This window comes from Perissodus microlepis, chromosome 10, assembly GCF_051167445.1.
Source record: "Perissodus microlepis isolate ML-2025 ecotype Zambia chromosome 10, ASM5116744v1, whole genome shotgun sequence".
Lineage (NCBI taxonomy): Eukaryota > Metazoa > Chordata > Actinopteri > Cichliformes > Cichlidae > Perissodus > Perissodus microlepis.
In genome coordinates, this window is record NC_140470.1 from 4,802,622 (window position 1) to 4,818,259 (window position 15,638).

The 15,638-nt window shown below is 39.8% G+C and overlaps 2 protein-coding genes across 5 annotated transcripts in view; both read left to right on the forward strand.

Annotated features, from left to right (window-relative positions):
• The window catches only part of robo3 (roundabout, axon guidance receptor, homolog 3 (Drosophila)), a 156,268-nt gene extending 147,324 nt beyond the window's left edge, over positions 1-8,944 (forward strand). For 2 of the 4 annotated variants that reach the window (XM_084941566.1, XM_084941568.1), the window contains exons 21-27: positions 1,152-1,293; positions 1,786-2,004; positions 2,410-2,609; positions 2,760-2,867; positions 3,331-3,498; positions 5,585-5,727; positions 8,069-8,944. In XM_084941566.1, the coding sequence (XP_084797692.1) occupies positions 1,152-1,293; positions 1,786-2,004; positions 2,410-2,609; positions 2,760-2,867; positions 3,331-3,498; positions 5,585-5,727; positions 8,069-8,080 (992 nt within the window). In that variant the 3' untranslated portion in view covers positions 8,081-8,944. The other 2 variants (XM_084941569.1, XM_084941567.1) reach the window with 2 other exon arrangements.
• Positions 8,945-9,028: 84 nt separating this feature from the next.
• Positions 9,029-15,638, forward strand: LOC146378661 (uncharacterized). The gene is made up of 4 exons (XM_084941582.1): positions 9,029-12,068; positions 12,262-12,417; positions 14,120-14,212; positions 14,345-15,638. The coding sequence occupies exons 1-4, from the start codon at positions 12,012-12,014 to the stop codon at positions 14,657-14,659; spliced, it is 621 nt and encodes a 206-aa protein (XP_084797708.1). The 5' UTR covers positions 9,029-12,011; the 3' UTR covers positions 14,660-15,638.

Genomic DNA, 15,638 nt, shown 5'->3' on the forward strand with positions numbered 1-15,638 from the left:
TTCTCTGCTTAGGCTGCTGCCCCCACAACCCGGCCACGGATAAAGTGGATGAAGATGGATGGATGGATTATTGATATTAGATTTGAAACAGTCTGCATCTGCCTTCAGAATCGCTTCAGATTTTAGATTGTTCTGCTTTTCTAATGAAAAATACTAATCAGAAAATAGTGTTTTTGTCCTTTGTGGGCTATACAGAGAGGCAGGAGCAAATTGAAAATGAGCATTTAATTCTGAAAGTCCAAAATACACAGAACCAAGGTGAGCAGGGGAATCAAAAGCTAACAGAATCACAAGGAGAAATAGAATAGCTGGGAAACTCGAAGCAGGGAGGCACAGAGCGAGGGTACACACAGCTGTGAAGGATGAGGGACAATGCAACAAAAAACAGAGGAAGACAGAAACAACACACACACTCACAGATTAACAAGGGGAGAGATAACAGGTGGGATGCAACAACAGACATAACGAGATGACGAAGAAAACTTGAGACACGGAGAACGACCATTACCAACGTAAAACAGGAAGACACATCCAAATGGGGATGAAGCTGACTCTGGGCAAGACAGCAGGAGTGGACTTGGGTAACAATGAAAGACAAAGGAACACAAAAACAAGACCGAAAGAGAGCAATCGTTCTATCTGCAAACGTGATAGATCGAAAAGTTTTCAATGAATACTGATAAAAATTTGTAGGGGGGTACAGTGGGCTTGTGCTAACAATCCATGAAAAGTTGCCTTACGTCCACCAATGGTCCATCACGGTCAACTGTATTTATCTGTTTATTTGGATATATTGGTTGAAAATTGACAAAAAGCATGTAGTGATGTCCCTTTTACATTTCACACCTGCCTTTCTTGCAAACTTCATAAGAAAACAAAATGAAAATGTACAAAATACAAAACTACTCCCTTAGAGAGTGAGCTAAGGTTTGTGCTCTCCTTGTTTTTAATATTTATTCGTGGAAGCAGTTTGGCCAACATGCACTCAGTCGTGCTACAAATCCCACTTTGCTGCCTCCGTGTTGCTATTTGTGAGCCACAGGCCTGCTGGGGTATGTGTCAAAATACGGTCATGACGAATCAGCTCATTGTGCCAGAACCTCCCCTTCAATTGAATCGCTGCATTTATTTATTTATGTCATTTTTTTTAGGTAAGCCCAAGCAGAAGGTGATGGGTAAGGCTGTAAAGACCCCATCTCTGACCTGGATGGAGTCCTTGCCCCCGCCTCCACCCATAGAAGAGCTGAAGCAGTGTGAGCAAGATGACGAACTTCCAGAGAACATGGACCTAGGGTGAGTCACAGTCCTGCCTCCTCAGATGCACATCTCTCTGAATTAGTATGACACTGTTGTATCATCACTTAGACTTAGTGTCACCTCTAACAGCTGCATTAAGTATAAAAGCCAGCATTGCTCTTAAGGCCCTGCCCTTAACAACTCAATTATCTCAGCCTTGGTCAACTCCTTGACTGATTTAGCTGTTTTCCCCACCCATGAAACGCAATTACCAATGTTGACCCTTGCCACTTGCACTCTGCAGCCTCATAGCAAAACTCATAGCTGCAGTACCATTCAATGGGAAGCTTAGCCTCCTGCAGTTTTGCCGTTGGCGAAGCCTCCTAACTTGAAAGAACATCATTAATCTTTAAATAGCCTCTTAGCTAGTTGGATTTGAAGGTATCACTGAGTAAACAGGTTGTCCTTCGACAATAATTATGCAACACATCGAGGTGTAGAGCCGCACACGGCCTCGCTGAGCTGTAATCTGCTTCACTGTGTATCTAGATCGGATGAGGAATGGTGTCCACCCCTCCCTGAGAGGACATACCTGATGGAAGGCTGCGAGGACAGACCTTCGCCCCCTCAGAGGAACAACGCTTCCTCTCCAGCCACCTCCTACAGTCACCAGTCAACTGCCACGCTCACTCCGTCACCGCACGAGGAGCCCCAAGCCCACCATGACCTCCCCCGTCAGAACCAATCAAACAGCCAGCAGTTGTCACGGTACGTGCTTACTGTATTTTCTAAAGGTTGTGTCCATTTGACTGCACTGTGTCAATGTGTTTAAGTTCAGCAAATGTGCTGATGGGGTATCATGTCACATTCTGACTGTTTTGATGGAAGGGGATTTCTCTGCTAATCACAGTCATTTTACTGCTTACTGTTTAGTGCTTCATTCACTTCTCAGTAGAAATCACAATTACAGATAAGCAGCCTAGCTAAATTGAGTGCTATTGTCAGATGTGACAGACAGAATAAAATAACAAAACCAATAAAATCACATTATTAATCATGCCAAAAATCATGTGTTTAGCTGTATAGTAAACCTCACTCCTAAACATTACAAGATTTAGCTTCTGCTTCAGTTTATTTTTTGCTCCAGTAACATGCTGCCCTCACTTCCCAAAGCAGAAGGTTACCCTGCGGTCCCATGCCAGTTCCCCAGGCACCGAGCCCGCTGCTCACCCAGTCCAACCCCAGCCTCTCCGGCCAACAGCATCACAGCTCATCAGAGGTTGGCATGCTGCAGTGCCAGAGTCCTGCCCATCGCTGCCTCCAGAGCCAGGGCCCAGCTCTGAATGAAGACAGCATCAGCACGACCACACCAGGTAAAGTGGCTGACGTGCACACGCGTACAGAATACAGAGTAGCAGCCCCCACCCTGGAAGCTGATTTAAAGTTGATTTAGTGTTTGTCATGTGAGTAATCCTTCTGCATCGTCTCCTTGCTATTGATTATTTATCCCTTTTCGCCCACAGTGCACAGTCGCTCCTCCCCCGCTGATACAAGTACTCCACCAAACCAAAAATCAAGAGTGAAAAAAAAAGTGTCTAAGACTTCAGCTTACAGAAGAGACATACAAGGAGGTGGGCAGATTCAAATATGCGAATCACAGATACTGTGACTGTCCACAGCTCTGTTAGAAATGCAAGATGAGAGGCTGGCATTCCTGACTATGGATGGAAATTGTAATCTCAGCTTACAGACTGTAATATGTTTACTGGATAAGCATGATTATTATCACTGGAAACGGAAATAAAAATCTGAAATTGCAGTCCAATGTGAATCCATAGCCTTGGCAGGAACAAGAACAAGACCTTTCATCTTAATAAGTGAATAATCATTTCAATTTCCATCAAGAAATCAAGACTGTAAGTCTCTTCACTTTTCTCAATTAGCAAAGAAAACAAAGAGAGAAATGAGGAAAAAGCTGTCATTTTTTGGAAACTAAGAAAACTGTTTTTTAACAGAAACCTGACAATGAAAATGGAAACAAAAAGTTCTTTCTTAAAGTTTTAATGCTCTTTCCCTGTATCTCATTTTTTTTAGACCTGCCCCCTCCTCCAGAACCACCCCCAGAAGAGGGCAGGTTACAGGACCCCCAGGGTTGCATGGAGGCCAACTGTGTGACAAACGGCACCCTGTCCTCCCTGGAGAGGACTGAATATAGCATTAATAGCCAGCAGCGAAAAGGCTCGGGACAGAGACACACTGACAGTAAGTGTGTTGTATTTCAGCCATAATGCAGTTTAAGGTTAGACAAATCAAATTTAGGACAGAGAGTGTGGGCTCTCTTGGAAATGTTGTGCTTCTTGCAGAAGAAGAAAGCGGAAGAAAAGGCAGCACTTATGCACTCGGCTGATGAAGCCTCTTCCACATAATGATGCACCATGGTCCACTACTGCACTGCAGTATTACACGGGAGAGTGAAACGGGTCTGTTTGCAACATGTCATTCTTTATAAATGACTTTGCAAAATAACCGTGAAGCCAGCTCTCCTGGCCATTGTCAAAAACAAAAGGCATGGCTCAGAGAATCTAAAAATCCTGCAGTGTGTATCCCTCACAGAATATCATGTGAAAACTCAGTGTTGTTTTTCCATACCCAACTCCAAAAAAAAATCTGGGTAAATGTGTGGTTATTGAATTCATTTGGATGGAAATATATTCAATTCAATTTCAGTTTAATTATATAGCGTCAAATCACAACAGCAGTTGCCTCAAGGTGCTTTATATTGTAAGGCAGGGGTGTCCAACTCCAGGCCTCAAAGGCCGGTGTCTTGCAGGTTTTAGATATTACCCTGGGTCAACACACCTGAATCAAATGACTATGTCATTACCAGGCCTCTGGAGAACTTCAAGACCTGCTGAGGAGGTCATTTAGTCATTTAAATCAGCTGTGTTATATCAAGGACACATCTAAAACCTGCAGGACACTGGCCCTAGGCCTGGAGTTGGACACCCCTGTCGTAAGGTAAAGACCCTACAATAGAGGAAACCCCAACAATCAGATGACTCCCTATCAGCAAGCACTTTGGTACCAGTGGGAAGGAAAAACTCCCATTTACAAGAAGCCTCAAGCAGAACGAGACTCAGGGAGAGGCGGCCATTTGCATTGGCCTTTTGGGGTGAGTGGACAGGACAAAGATACGCTGTGGAAGGGAGCTAAAGATTAATGATTAAATGCAGAGTGGTGAATAAACACATACTGAGTTAAATTTGTGAGTGAAGAAGACACGCACTCAGTGCATCATGGGAAACCCCCAGCAGTCTGGACCTATTGCAGCGTACGGGGACTCAGGGTCCTGTGTTCGCCCTTATAGCCTGACCCTGATCCAGCCCTAACTATAAGCTTTATTAAAAATGAAAGTCTTAAGCTTAATCTTAAAAGCAGAGAGGGTGTATGTCTCTCGAATCCAAACTGGGACTTGGTTCCACTGAGGAAGGGCCTGAAAGCTGAAGGCTCTGCCTGTTATTCTAATTCTGAATACTCTAGAAAGCAGCAGTAAACCAGAGGTCTGAGAGTGAAGCGAAGCTGAGAGACAAAACAATAAGATTACGGCCATGTCCACACTAATACGCATTAGTGTGGACGCATCGTTTTCTCTCCGTTTGGCCTTCTGTCCACACTGAGACGGTGTTCATGGTCAAGGAAAACTGAGCTTTTTGAAAACGCTCTCCAAAGCGGATACATTTGAAAACGCCATTTTCGCGTTGCAGTGTGGACAGCGTAACCGCAGGCTTTCGGAAACGATGACGCATTTTAGTCATATGATCCAGTCATGTGACCAATTAAACTAAGACTGCGGAGGGCGTTGTTTTGTTTGCTCTCAATTTTGACAGCCCTATTACATCAGCCTGTACATGCTCCAGATAGCTTTTCTTCAAATTCTTTAATTCTCACTCACTTTTGCAACTGTGTACTTTTGTGTTACTCGCAGCAACACCTCCACCTCATTGTTAGTCCATTTAAAAAACCTTTCCTCGACATTTTGCCACGGCGTTTTAAAGAGCCGGAAAGTAAATAAACAGCAGACAGAAATACCGCAGGTCAAATCATCTTACGTTTCACGCATGCGCAATAGAGGACCATAAGCGTTTCAGTCGTTTCAGTGTGGATGAACAACTGTTTGGAAACGATTAAAAACGATAGTGTGGATGTGGGGCGTTCTTAGACGAAAACGCCGTTTTCAAATTTATCCGGATTAGTGTAGACGTAGCCTATATCTGAAAAAGTGTTGTCCAGATCAGCTGCAAAATGTCCAAATGCACCTTTATTTTCCCATTTGCATCTGTCTCTCCAGATGAGGAGATGATCCTGTACAGCAGTAAGGCCGGTTACCTCTCCAGAGGTCAGATGTCTAGTAACTGTTCAACTACAGGAAGTTCCTCATCGAGAGGCTCCACAGGCTCCCGGGGGCTCAACTCAGCCAGGAAACACAATGAGGTAAAATTCTGCAAAACAAACAGTTATAGAGTTTTGTGCACCTCTAATAGTTTTAATAATTGATTATTTTATATATTCATGAATATGAAAACAAAGCCTCTTCATGGGATTCAGTTTAATCTACATATCATTACTAATATGTGAAGGCACTTCAGAGAGGGCTTCTACACTCCCCCCCCACACACACTCACACCGTCATGCTCTCAGGCTCATTCATACAGATCTGCCACTACCATTTGCTTCAAAACCTTTACAGTAAGAAACAATGTTAAGCCTACACAACCACTGCTCTCTCTGGAGTGCACTTCTGAGGGCACACTTAACTGTGGGAGCACTCTTTTAAATGCACTCCCTGCAGGCTCCCTTGCGACGTGCCAGTGTCTTTTATGGTGGAGCACGCTGTGCCAGCTGAATGGAAGGCTCTGAAGGGAATTTGTGCTTACAAAGTTTGACATTACTGTTGGTAGGCAGCAAGCTGGGTAACCCAACAGGAGCTTAATCCAAAGTGATGGGAGCTCTTTAAAGTTAAATTCAAATTGTATGTAAATTCAGTTTGTAATCTGTGTTTTGGATTGGTTAACTGCACAGAAAAAACTGAAAAGGTTGTGTTAATTAATTTCATGCAGGCACAATGCTGAAAAGGATCAGGGCAAATATTTTCTTCTATGTAATTAAATGGATAAAATAGCTTTCAGCCACAACTTTGACTCTGGTTACTTTCAAAATTCAGTGTTAACCTACATACGCAGTGGTTTATGAGACATGGTTAGTGCAGCAGCTTTGATGCATTCCTTTAATGCTGTAGCTGTTAAGCTTACAGCTGTAACCCGAGGCATCACTATAAAGCTGCATGTGTGAGGAAACAGAGAAAGGATGGCTCTGTCACGGGTCACTTCTCAGTGCACATCAGACATGAGTGTTGCAAAGCAACTTGTAAAAGTGACACACATGCACAATCACTCTTTTCTCTTGCCACACACACAAAGGTTCCTTATATTCCCCTCCACCCCCTCAGTGGAGAACTAAAGAACACCTCACCCCTGCTCCACATGCTCCTAACTGACCCACGCTGACCTTTTTCACACCTTCCCAGGCACATGAAAGCACAATCCTCCTTTGCAATAAAGTTACAGGAAGCCTGGATTAGGTTACCTCTTCCTCATGTGGTGTTATTGCCTGCTTATCATGTGGCCTTTGATGCAGACGGCCAGTCTAGGATGGGCGACGGAAGGGCAGCAGATGTCGTCAAGCCTGTTAAAAAATGCTCCGAGGCTAGGAACTAAATAGGCCACTGTAACAGTGGTATTAGAGAGGTGTGTATGGACGTTTGAGACACTGAAGTTTTTTTCATACTTTTTATATCTCCTTTTAATTTCATAGAGTGTTTTGTGAAATCCATCCATCCTGACCTTTGTATGAAGTTAATTAGATTTTTGTTAAGTAGCATCACTTTTGATTCTTTTGAAACAATCTTTCTGGACTGAATGCAGAATAATGACAATCAAAATGCAGTACATGACACGATCTTCAGAAACTGGAACAACTGGCAGTGCTTTAATATGTGTTTAATATGGGGAACCTAGTCTGCTCAAGCATAGTTCACATGATTGTTTGTACAGCACTTTGGTCAATCTGTGCTGTTTTTAAATGTGCTTATAAATAAATTGATTGACAGTCAGTAAAATGCACTACATACATAAAAGACTGCCTCAGACAAGCTGTTTTACCTCCCTCTGCCCTTTGAGCTAATTTTCTTCTGATTGGCTGCCCCACAGGCTTTTGGTTTACATCCATAACTGTAGCAGTATACTGTATATGTGATTAAAAAAAATAAGAAAATGCATTTTAGATCCACTTGGAGAGGAATTCCTGTTTGTAGTAGCAACTTCACTGTGATCAGCATGGAGCTGAAAGCTTAATTTTCACATTAAAAGATGAGTATTAAACATTGCATCATATTATTTGCAACACTTGCATGTGTTTTGTGTTACTGCAGCGCTTCCAGAAACAGCTTTTAGCTGGAAGCTGTTTTCAGCATCCTCCGGTACATCGTGGAAATGTCAACAAGTCACTTAACTTCCTGTTAAGTGGTGCTGACCCAAAATTTACAAGATAGGTGATTACTGCAGGAATGTGGCTCAGATCGAGAGGAAATTGTCTGAAGTTCTTCACCCTGACAGCTAAACAGTCTTGATAAAAACTGATTCAATCTTCATGGATGGATTAAATTGGCCCTTAATACCAAGTTACTGCTAGAATAAGTTGTGTACTACAGTGTCCTGATAACTTGTTCTGTAAGACTGATTGTTTAAGCTACTGATGTTATATTTCTCTCTTTCAGGAATTAAGATAAAGAAATTCTATCAGTGTACCTTTGATGATTTGATCACCCTCCTGCTCCCCGCCCATCTAACCACTGTGGAGACAATAAGCTGAACAAGACATGGAGCTTAGGGTTTCAGGAACCTAGAGTCAAACCTATGTTATTGCTGTAAACAGACTTTACATTCTGCTTTTGGTATTGCTCCGAATATTTATGAGCCACTCAGATCACTCCTCACCTTTGGTTTGTAAATACCTGTGTCTGTATTTTGTGAGCTCTGGATACAGGGGTAAAAGATGTATATTGTATTTATGAGGATTAAAAAAAAACACAAACGTCTGATATTTAAAAAAACAAACAAACAAAAAAAAAGTCTTCTTGAATGTGCCAACTTTTTTTCTCAAAATGTATACTTTTTGGAAAAGCATTAACTACTGTTGCACTCTTGTTGTGATGGCAAAACAACAGAAAATATGAAGCACAAAGTGTGTTTTCTGGTCAAGAATGAGGGGTTGGGGGGGGTCAGAAAAACCAAAACGAGCTGGGTCTCGCTCCCAGATGGACGTCTCCGCCCCCCAGCGCTTCCCCACCAGGATCCCTGCTGCCATGTTGTCCGCTACGAATGTCATATTTTTCTATGTTTCCTCTGGTTTCTCTGCTGCAAAGTGTTCCACTCTGCAGACAGACTGACAGACAGACAGACTTTATGAAAGTTTGATTGTAATCCCTCTGCTTCCCCTCTTGTCTGTCTGAGAGGCTGTTTGCTGCATTTGTCAGATGAAATGTCAATACACTCCCTCCAAAACAAACAAACAAACAAACAAAAAATGTCTGTGGACTGACTTTTTTGTACTCTTGTTGTTTTGTAAATGTACAGTAAAACACATTTGATGACCTCTGCCTGTACTCATTCTTTTTTCAGAAAGCATAAGACAGTGCATGCATTTGTTTTTTTTAACTGTGCCACAGTTGCCATTAGTTGCCTCAGTTGGTGGCTTTTTTAAAACTCTATATCAAGGGTATTAAGACTTTTTGTCTGCATTTAGCTGTGTGTGTGTGCATGCATGTGTGTTGGATTTTTTGTGTTGTGTTGCAGTGAATGACAAAGTTACCTTAGGTGAAGGTAAGTTCTGTCGCACACCGAGTCAGTTTCTGAAAGGTTTTCACTATTATTTATTTATTTAATGACAGTGCTTCATAACTGATCTACATCGGAATCTAACCTCAAACACTAATCAGTTATTTAGTAGAAAAACTATTTTATGCAAACTGGCATCATAACTTTTCACAGGAATTATAAGAGCTCTATGATATTTTTTAAGTAAATCAAATTAAATTCTCCCCCTCAGTTCAACAACATTCAACTCTGTGGATAAAAACCTTTTAAAAGAACATTTTTAATTATAATGTATTACCACATCACTATATCGCATCATAACCTGTAATCTCAGGTCTGAATGAACGTATAACAATAGCTTGTGATACTCACTGTAACAATAATCCTTGTGCAAATCTTTTTTCTGGCCTTAATATCAGGTTTATACTTTGGGCTTGTTAGTACCAGTTGAGCCTCATTTGAATGCCACAACATACCTGTGTGCTGGTGCTGACGTTGCCTTTCCTTTACGACCACTGTACCAAAGTCACAATTTTCTGGTTTCTTTCTGATGTGATAATGAGTTCACTACTCAAATGGGCTTCACAGTCACTAATTTCCATCCAATTTAGCACTACTGGGATGTTAATGAATGGGAGGTTCACATCAACTCAAATCATGATGAATCTGCAGTATGTGTTCTAATGTTATCATGAACATATTATGATGAAACCTCTGAGGAAGGTTTGAAGAACCTTGTTGAGTCTATGCACTGGATATTGAACGCACTAGGTGGGATACTCCCACTAGGTTTAAATCTGGGACTCCCCACCATTTGACCTTAGAACTGAAGCATCAGTTGAACAGTATTGTACTGCAGAAAGTAGTGTGATGCTGCAAAAATGGTGCGATAAAGGCAAATAAAAATGGAAGAGAGACAGACCATCATAACACTTAAAAATGTAGGTCTTTCCAACAGAGAAATTGCAAAGAAAGTCAAGATGTCAGTGAGTGCAGTTTCCTTCACCATCAAAAGGCACTCAGAAACTGGGCCAAACTTTGACAAAAGGAAGAGGTCTGGCAAGCCACAACTGAATCAGAGGACATTTCTGAGAGTTAACAGCTTGCGTGATAGGCGGCTCACAACAGCTTGAAGCACAGCTTAATAGTGGTCATAGTAAGAAAATCTCAGTTTCAACTGTGAAGAGAAGACTTTGAGCTCCAGGTTTGACACGGCCATTGGACTACTGAAGACGGGAAGAAGGTATTATGGACGGATTAATCAAAATCTGAAATCTTCGGTTCATCATTCAAGATCTTTGTACGCCATCGAGTAGGCGAAACGATGGCTCCTCAGTGGGTGGCATTAACTGTCAAACATGGAAGAGGAAGTGTGATTGTTTAGGGCTGTTTTGCTGGATTCAGGGTTGGTGACTTCTACAGAGTGAGAGGCACGCTGAACCAAAACTGCTACCACAGCATTTTGCAGCGCCACACAATACCCTCATGTAGTTGGTCAGGGGTTCATCCTACAGCAAGATAATGACCCAAGACATAAGTCTAAGCTATGCCAGAACTACATCGGGAAAAAAGAACAAGATGGTAAGCTTGAAAACATGGGGTGCCCAAGACCGTCTCCAGACTTAAACCCCATCAAGCTGGTTTGGGATGAACTGGACAGAAGAGTGAAAGCAAAGTAACCTACAAGCGCCACATTTATGGAAACTTCTGCAACAGATATGGGAAGAACTTTCTGAAGAATATTTGATTTCTATTGTTGAAAGAATGCCACAGGTGTGTTCAGCTGTTATATCTGCCAAAGGTGGCTACTTTGATGAGTCAAAAGTTTAGAAAACATTTTGGTCTAAAACTTGATTCACTAATTTCTGTTTTCACTCCACACTCTAAGAAATGACACACTGATGTTGGTAGCATTATGTAAATGTTTTATGTTAAAACTAATGCCACCAATTGATTTTTAACTTTAAACACAAGTATGTGTTTTTGAATTTAATTAACAACATAATATTTCAATACAACAAAATGCAGTAAATTAAATCCAACGTACAAAGTTCATTTAAAATGAAGAGCACTTTAATTTAAAGAGGATTGTCCTAATAGGCTCTCCGTACTTGAGTTTGCAAATGTGCAGTGTGGAAGTTTGATCATCGCCATTTTCAACTGAGACTTGCATATGCTTAGTATCCTGGATAGAATCCATCGTCATCTGAGGATTATTTGGTAAGTACAACAATTTAAGGATGTCAAATTGGATTAATGTATACTAACTGATAAACATCTGACACTTTTGGGAATACTTTTGCTTTTTTTTTTTTAAACAAATGATGCCTGGTAAATTTTTTAACACTCTAGCTTGTACACCTCTCTCACGTGTTAGAAGTATGAAGACATTTAACAAATATTGTTGAACCTGCTTCGGTGTAATTTTCCAAAATCTTTTGCGATTCCTGTTCAGGTGAGACTTGCCTACTAAGACCTACAGTTTTAAAATTACTCCCAACATCTACCGCACCTGCTCCCTGACATCAGTAATGACCACCGGGAGCGCCAGCGATCCTGTAGTTTGAAGAATGAAATGAATGTATAGTGTATTTTAGAAATGTGCCTCAATTAAGTTGCTACATTGTTTGAAAGAATTCGACTCCATGTTAATTTCTGGTTTAGTGTCAAACGCTGGGGATTTAAGCGATTAACAGTTTGATTTGTAAAGTATAAGACATGCGTTCATCTGTTGTCATTGAAGTGCAGAATAATGTGTAATACTGTTATATATAATGCATTTAACTCCTTGTATCAGGTTCCATTGGCTATCATCGCCACCGAAGACAGGAAATCATCAAAGACATGCCATTCATTGCAGGGGTCAAAAACAGATGGCCTGCCCTGTTTTCAGAGACTGAGGTAATTCTTGCTAACTTTGTTATTGCAAGTCATTTTCATAAGAACTTTTATTTGAAGAAGAACAAAGTACTGTAAATTGTTAATTTTAAAAGATACAAAATGTGTTTGACTGAAAGTTGTAACATTCTTGCATGTGGCCTCTAATAAAATTAATAGAGAATACTCTCTAGTTGTAATTTTTAATATGTTTCAGGTGTTTGCAGAGTTCGCCCGCATCACCATGGTCCCTTTGTTGTCGACTTTCATGGCCAAGCTGGACCACTACGCTGACCACCTTCTTAGAGTGTTCAAAAAGAAGGGGGGAACAGCTAAACGCAATATCAACTTAATCATGGCAGCCATGGATGGGGTATGTATTTTAGTTGACCTTGATTGAGCTCTGAAATTATTTGAATGCTTCTTCAACTTCTGTGTCTGTCATTAATCAGATTTTTTTTTCAACTGAATATGTGTATATTTGAATATTTTGTAGATACATGTGAATCAGTGACATGCAGTCAAGTGAGACACCTTAATGAGAAGTAAAATACTAACAAAAGAGAAATTCAATTTGTACACTAGATTTTAAATTTGGTTTCTGTGTGATTTCAATATTTTTATGGTCAAAATTGCTGTCATTGCGGATTTTCTGTTCAAATACAAGGTAAAACGCTGAGAGGAGGCAATGATGATGCTGTGTCTCACCGCGGACACACACATGCGCAATCCCACTGCTGTTTCTCTAAATCGCCAACGTACATGTTTGATTACACATGTAATACAGATGATGACTTGATGCAGACTACCTAATTTATTTGACGAATGTGTGTTACGTGTTTAATGTTATTGGTAATAAATGTGCTGCAAAAATGCATGCAGTGAGGCTGATGGAGGGCAGTGCTGAACCCTAAAGGCAACATGTATAAAAGGTACACGTATATGGATTCACAGTGTAATCACATTACACTGAGAGCGCCATTGACACAGTGGATAAAGCAGCACACTTGGGGAACATCAGTAAATTTCACAAAGGACAAATTGACACCAAATCAGTCCTAAGCAATGAGACGCACCAATTTTATTTCAATGGATCTCCTATTTATAAATTAATAAATTGATGTAAAATGAATGATTTTTCTATAATTGTTTCCAGGTCATTTGACCAATTTATTTACTACACACAAAAAATGAGACACACCAAACCTAAATAAATTTTAATGCATCTTCTGTAGGGCTGGGCACTTATTGCATCGCTTATCAATATTGTGATAACACACGTCCTATGTGATTAAAATGATAGACTGCTTTCAAACCTCTAAAAAAATATATGATAATTTAGTTGAGACTATTACTTCCATTAATGCCAAACTTATCATCAATTCAACAAGATAAATAACTGCTGGTTTGTCTAAATAGCACATTTGCTAAATTTAATTTGCAGTATTTGTATTCGTGAGGCTGCATTGATAGATTTATAGGCAAAAATACTATTATGATCTTTTATTGTAACTCTTATTGTTAAGAAGCTTGGAAAGAAAAGCGTCTGGACTTCTTTAAGTTGCTTGAAGACGTTTCATCTCTCATCCGAGAAGCTTCTTCACTGAAGAAGCTTCACTTTTCTTTCCAAGCGCCTTAGACTACGATGACCTGGATGACTGAGAACCTTAACAGGCTTATTGTTTTCGCAAAAAATACCACAAAATGTCATGATAGGATTTTAAGTCCATATTGCCCAGTTCTAATCTTCTATTTAATTTTAATATTTTTAGGGGCACAATTATTAAATATATTGTTGAACAATCTAGAATTGATTAAAGCAAAAATGAAAGCTTTCACGTAATGTCAAAATTGAAAAGCTTCGATTTTTGAGTTCATATATTTGTTTATCTGACTCAGAGGAGTCAGTGCCTTACCAATCATGAGCCTCACTGCACGTCACTGATGTGAGTTATGAAACATTGCTTAATCACTTATCTGGATTATGTGTTAATATTTTTGACTTTGTTTTGTAAAGAGGTTGAAAGGAACCAAAATAGGAAACTTCTCTCATATTGAGTTCTTATCTCCACCAGAATCCCAGCGTTGATGTTCGACGGGAATGCGTTCTAAAAACTATCTGTGTCTACTTAAATGAAAAGCCAGATGACTTGTTCAAGGAATTCTTGGTAAGTTAAAAAAGGAAAATGATCAGTTATTTTCCTTTTTTTAATTTGGGATTGGAAATGGAAGGTGGACTTACTTGTCCATATGTATATGTATGCAATTAACTTATCTTTTTCTTTTATTTTTATTTAAAGGACGTGGATCTTGGAGCAAGCAGAGAAACGGAGCAGCTGACTTTGGGAGTCTATGTTGTCAGACATGAAGGAGCAAACTCTGCAGATACACCTGAGGACATTGGTGTCATCATAGAAGGATGCACTGTGCTGCAAGCTCTTAGTGATGTGGCAAAGGGTTGTGCCCTCCTGCTTGGACTAATCTACAGTCTAAATCTGAGCTACCCAAAGCACCTGAAATACACATTTGAATTTCTTCAGAAGGTGCTGATGGAGTTGAATGGGAACAACCTATCCATGAAGGTGCAGGTTCTGAAAAACAAACTGCTTGAGTGAAACAGCCTGCACTGAACTATAGAGGACACTGAACTTTAAGGTTCTCGAACCCTTCTCCTTGCACTTCATAAACTGTTCAGTTTGAATTGCCACAAGAACTTCTGCAAGGCCTTTCACTTTTCTGCGTTCTTTGTTCTTGAACCTTTACCAACATCCAACTACACTTAAGTTTTGAAGCAAAGGTTATTTTTCTAAATATGGACAAAAATGACACAAAAGTAATTTCTACCTGCTGTTTGCAGGGCTGTATTGTGGGCTTTTCATTGTAGCCCAATCAAGTTTAAATTAAGCCATATTAATGTTAAAAATGTTGGAATCACAACACTTTCCAGTTTTAATCATTTGAGTTTAACATGACATTCTGTATCTTGTCTTCCTGCACTTAAATATATGTAAAGATTGTTTAGGAAAAAAGATCTAGAAGCATTTGAATTGCTCAAAGTGTGCTTCAACAAGTTTTACAGAAAGTGTTATTAAAGTTAGGTTAACTGAATAAACTTGTGTTTGATTTTTTTTAATTTACAAACTTAAATAGAGTAAGTTGCAATTCTGTTAAAGTGATTTAATCCTATAGTTTCAGTAGAGCGTGTTTTGGGTGAGTAGATTTATCAGATTTACTTAAAATTTGTTGTTCAAATTAAATATATCGTACATTTTATATTTCACTAACCCAGTTGTGTGGAACCGGTTGACATAACTGGGTGCAGTAAATACAACATTTTATTTCTTAAAGTAAGTAGAGCTTGTTTTGGTTGAGTAGGTTTTATTTAGTCTTCTCAATTTAAATCAACAAGGTTAGTTAGATCAACATTATGATATTCAGCTAATACAACATGATTCTTTTGATTTGCATTTAATTATCCAAATGTTATCAGATGTACTTAAAATTTCTTGTTCAAATTAAATGTATCATACATTTTATATTTCACTAACCCAGTTGTGTGGAACCGGTTGACATAACTGGGTGGAGTAAATACAA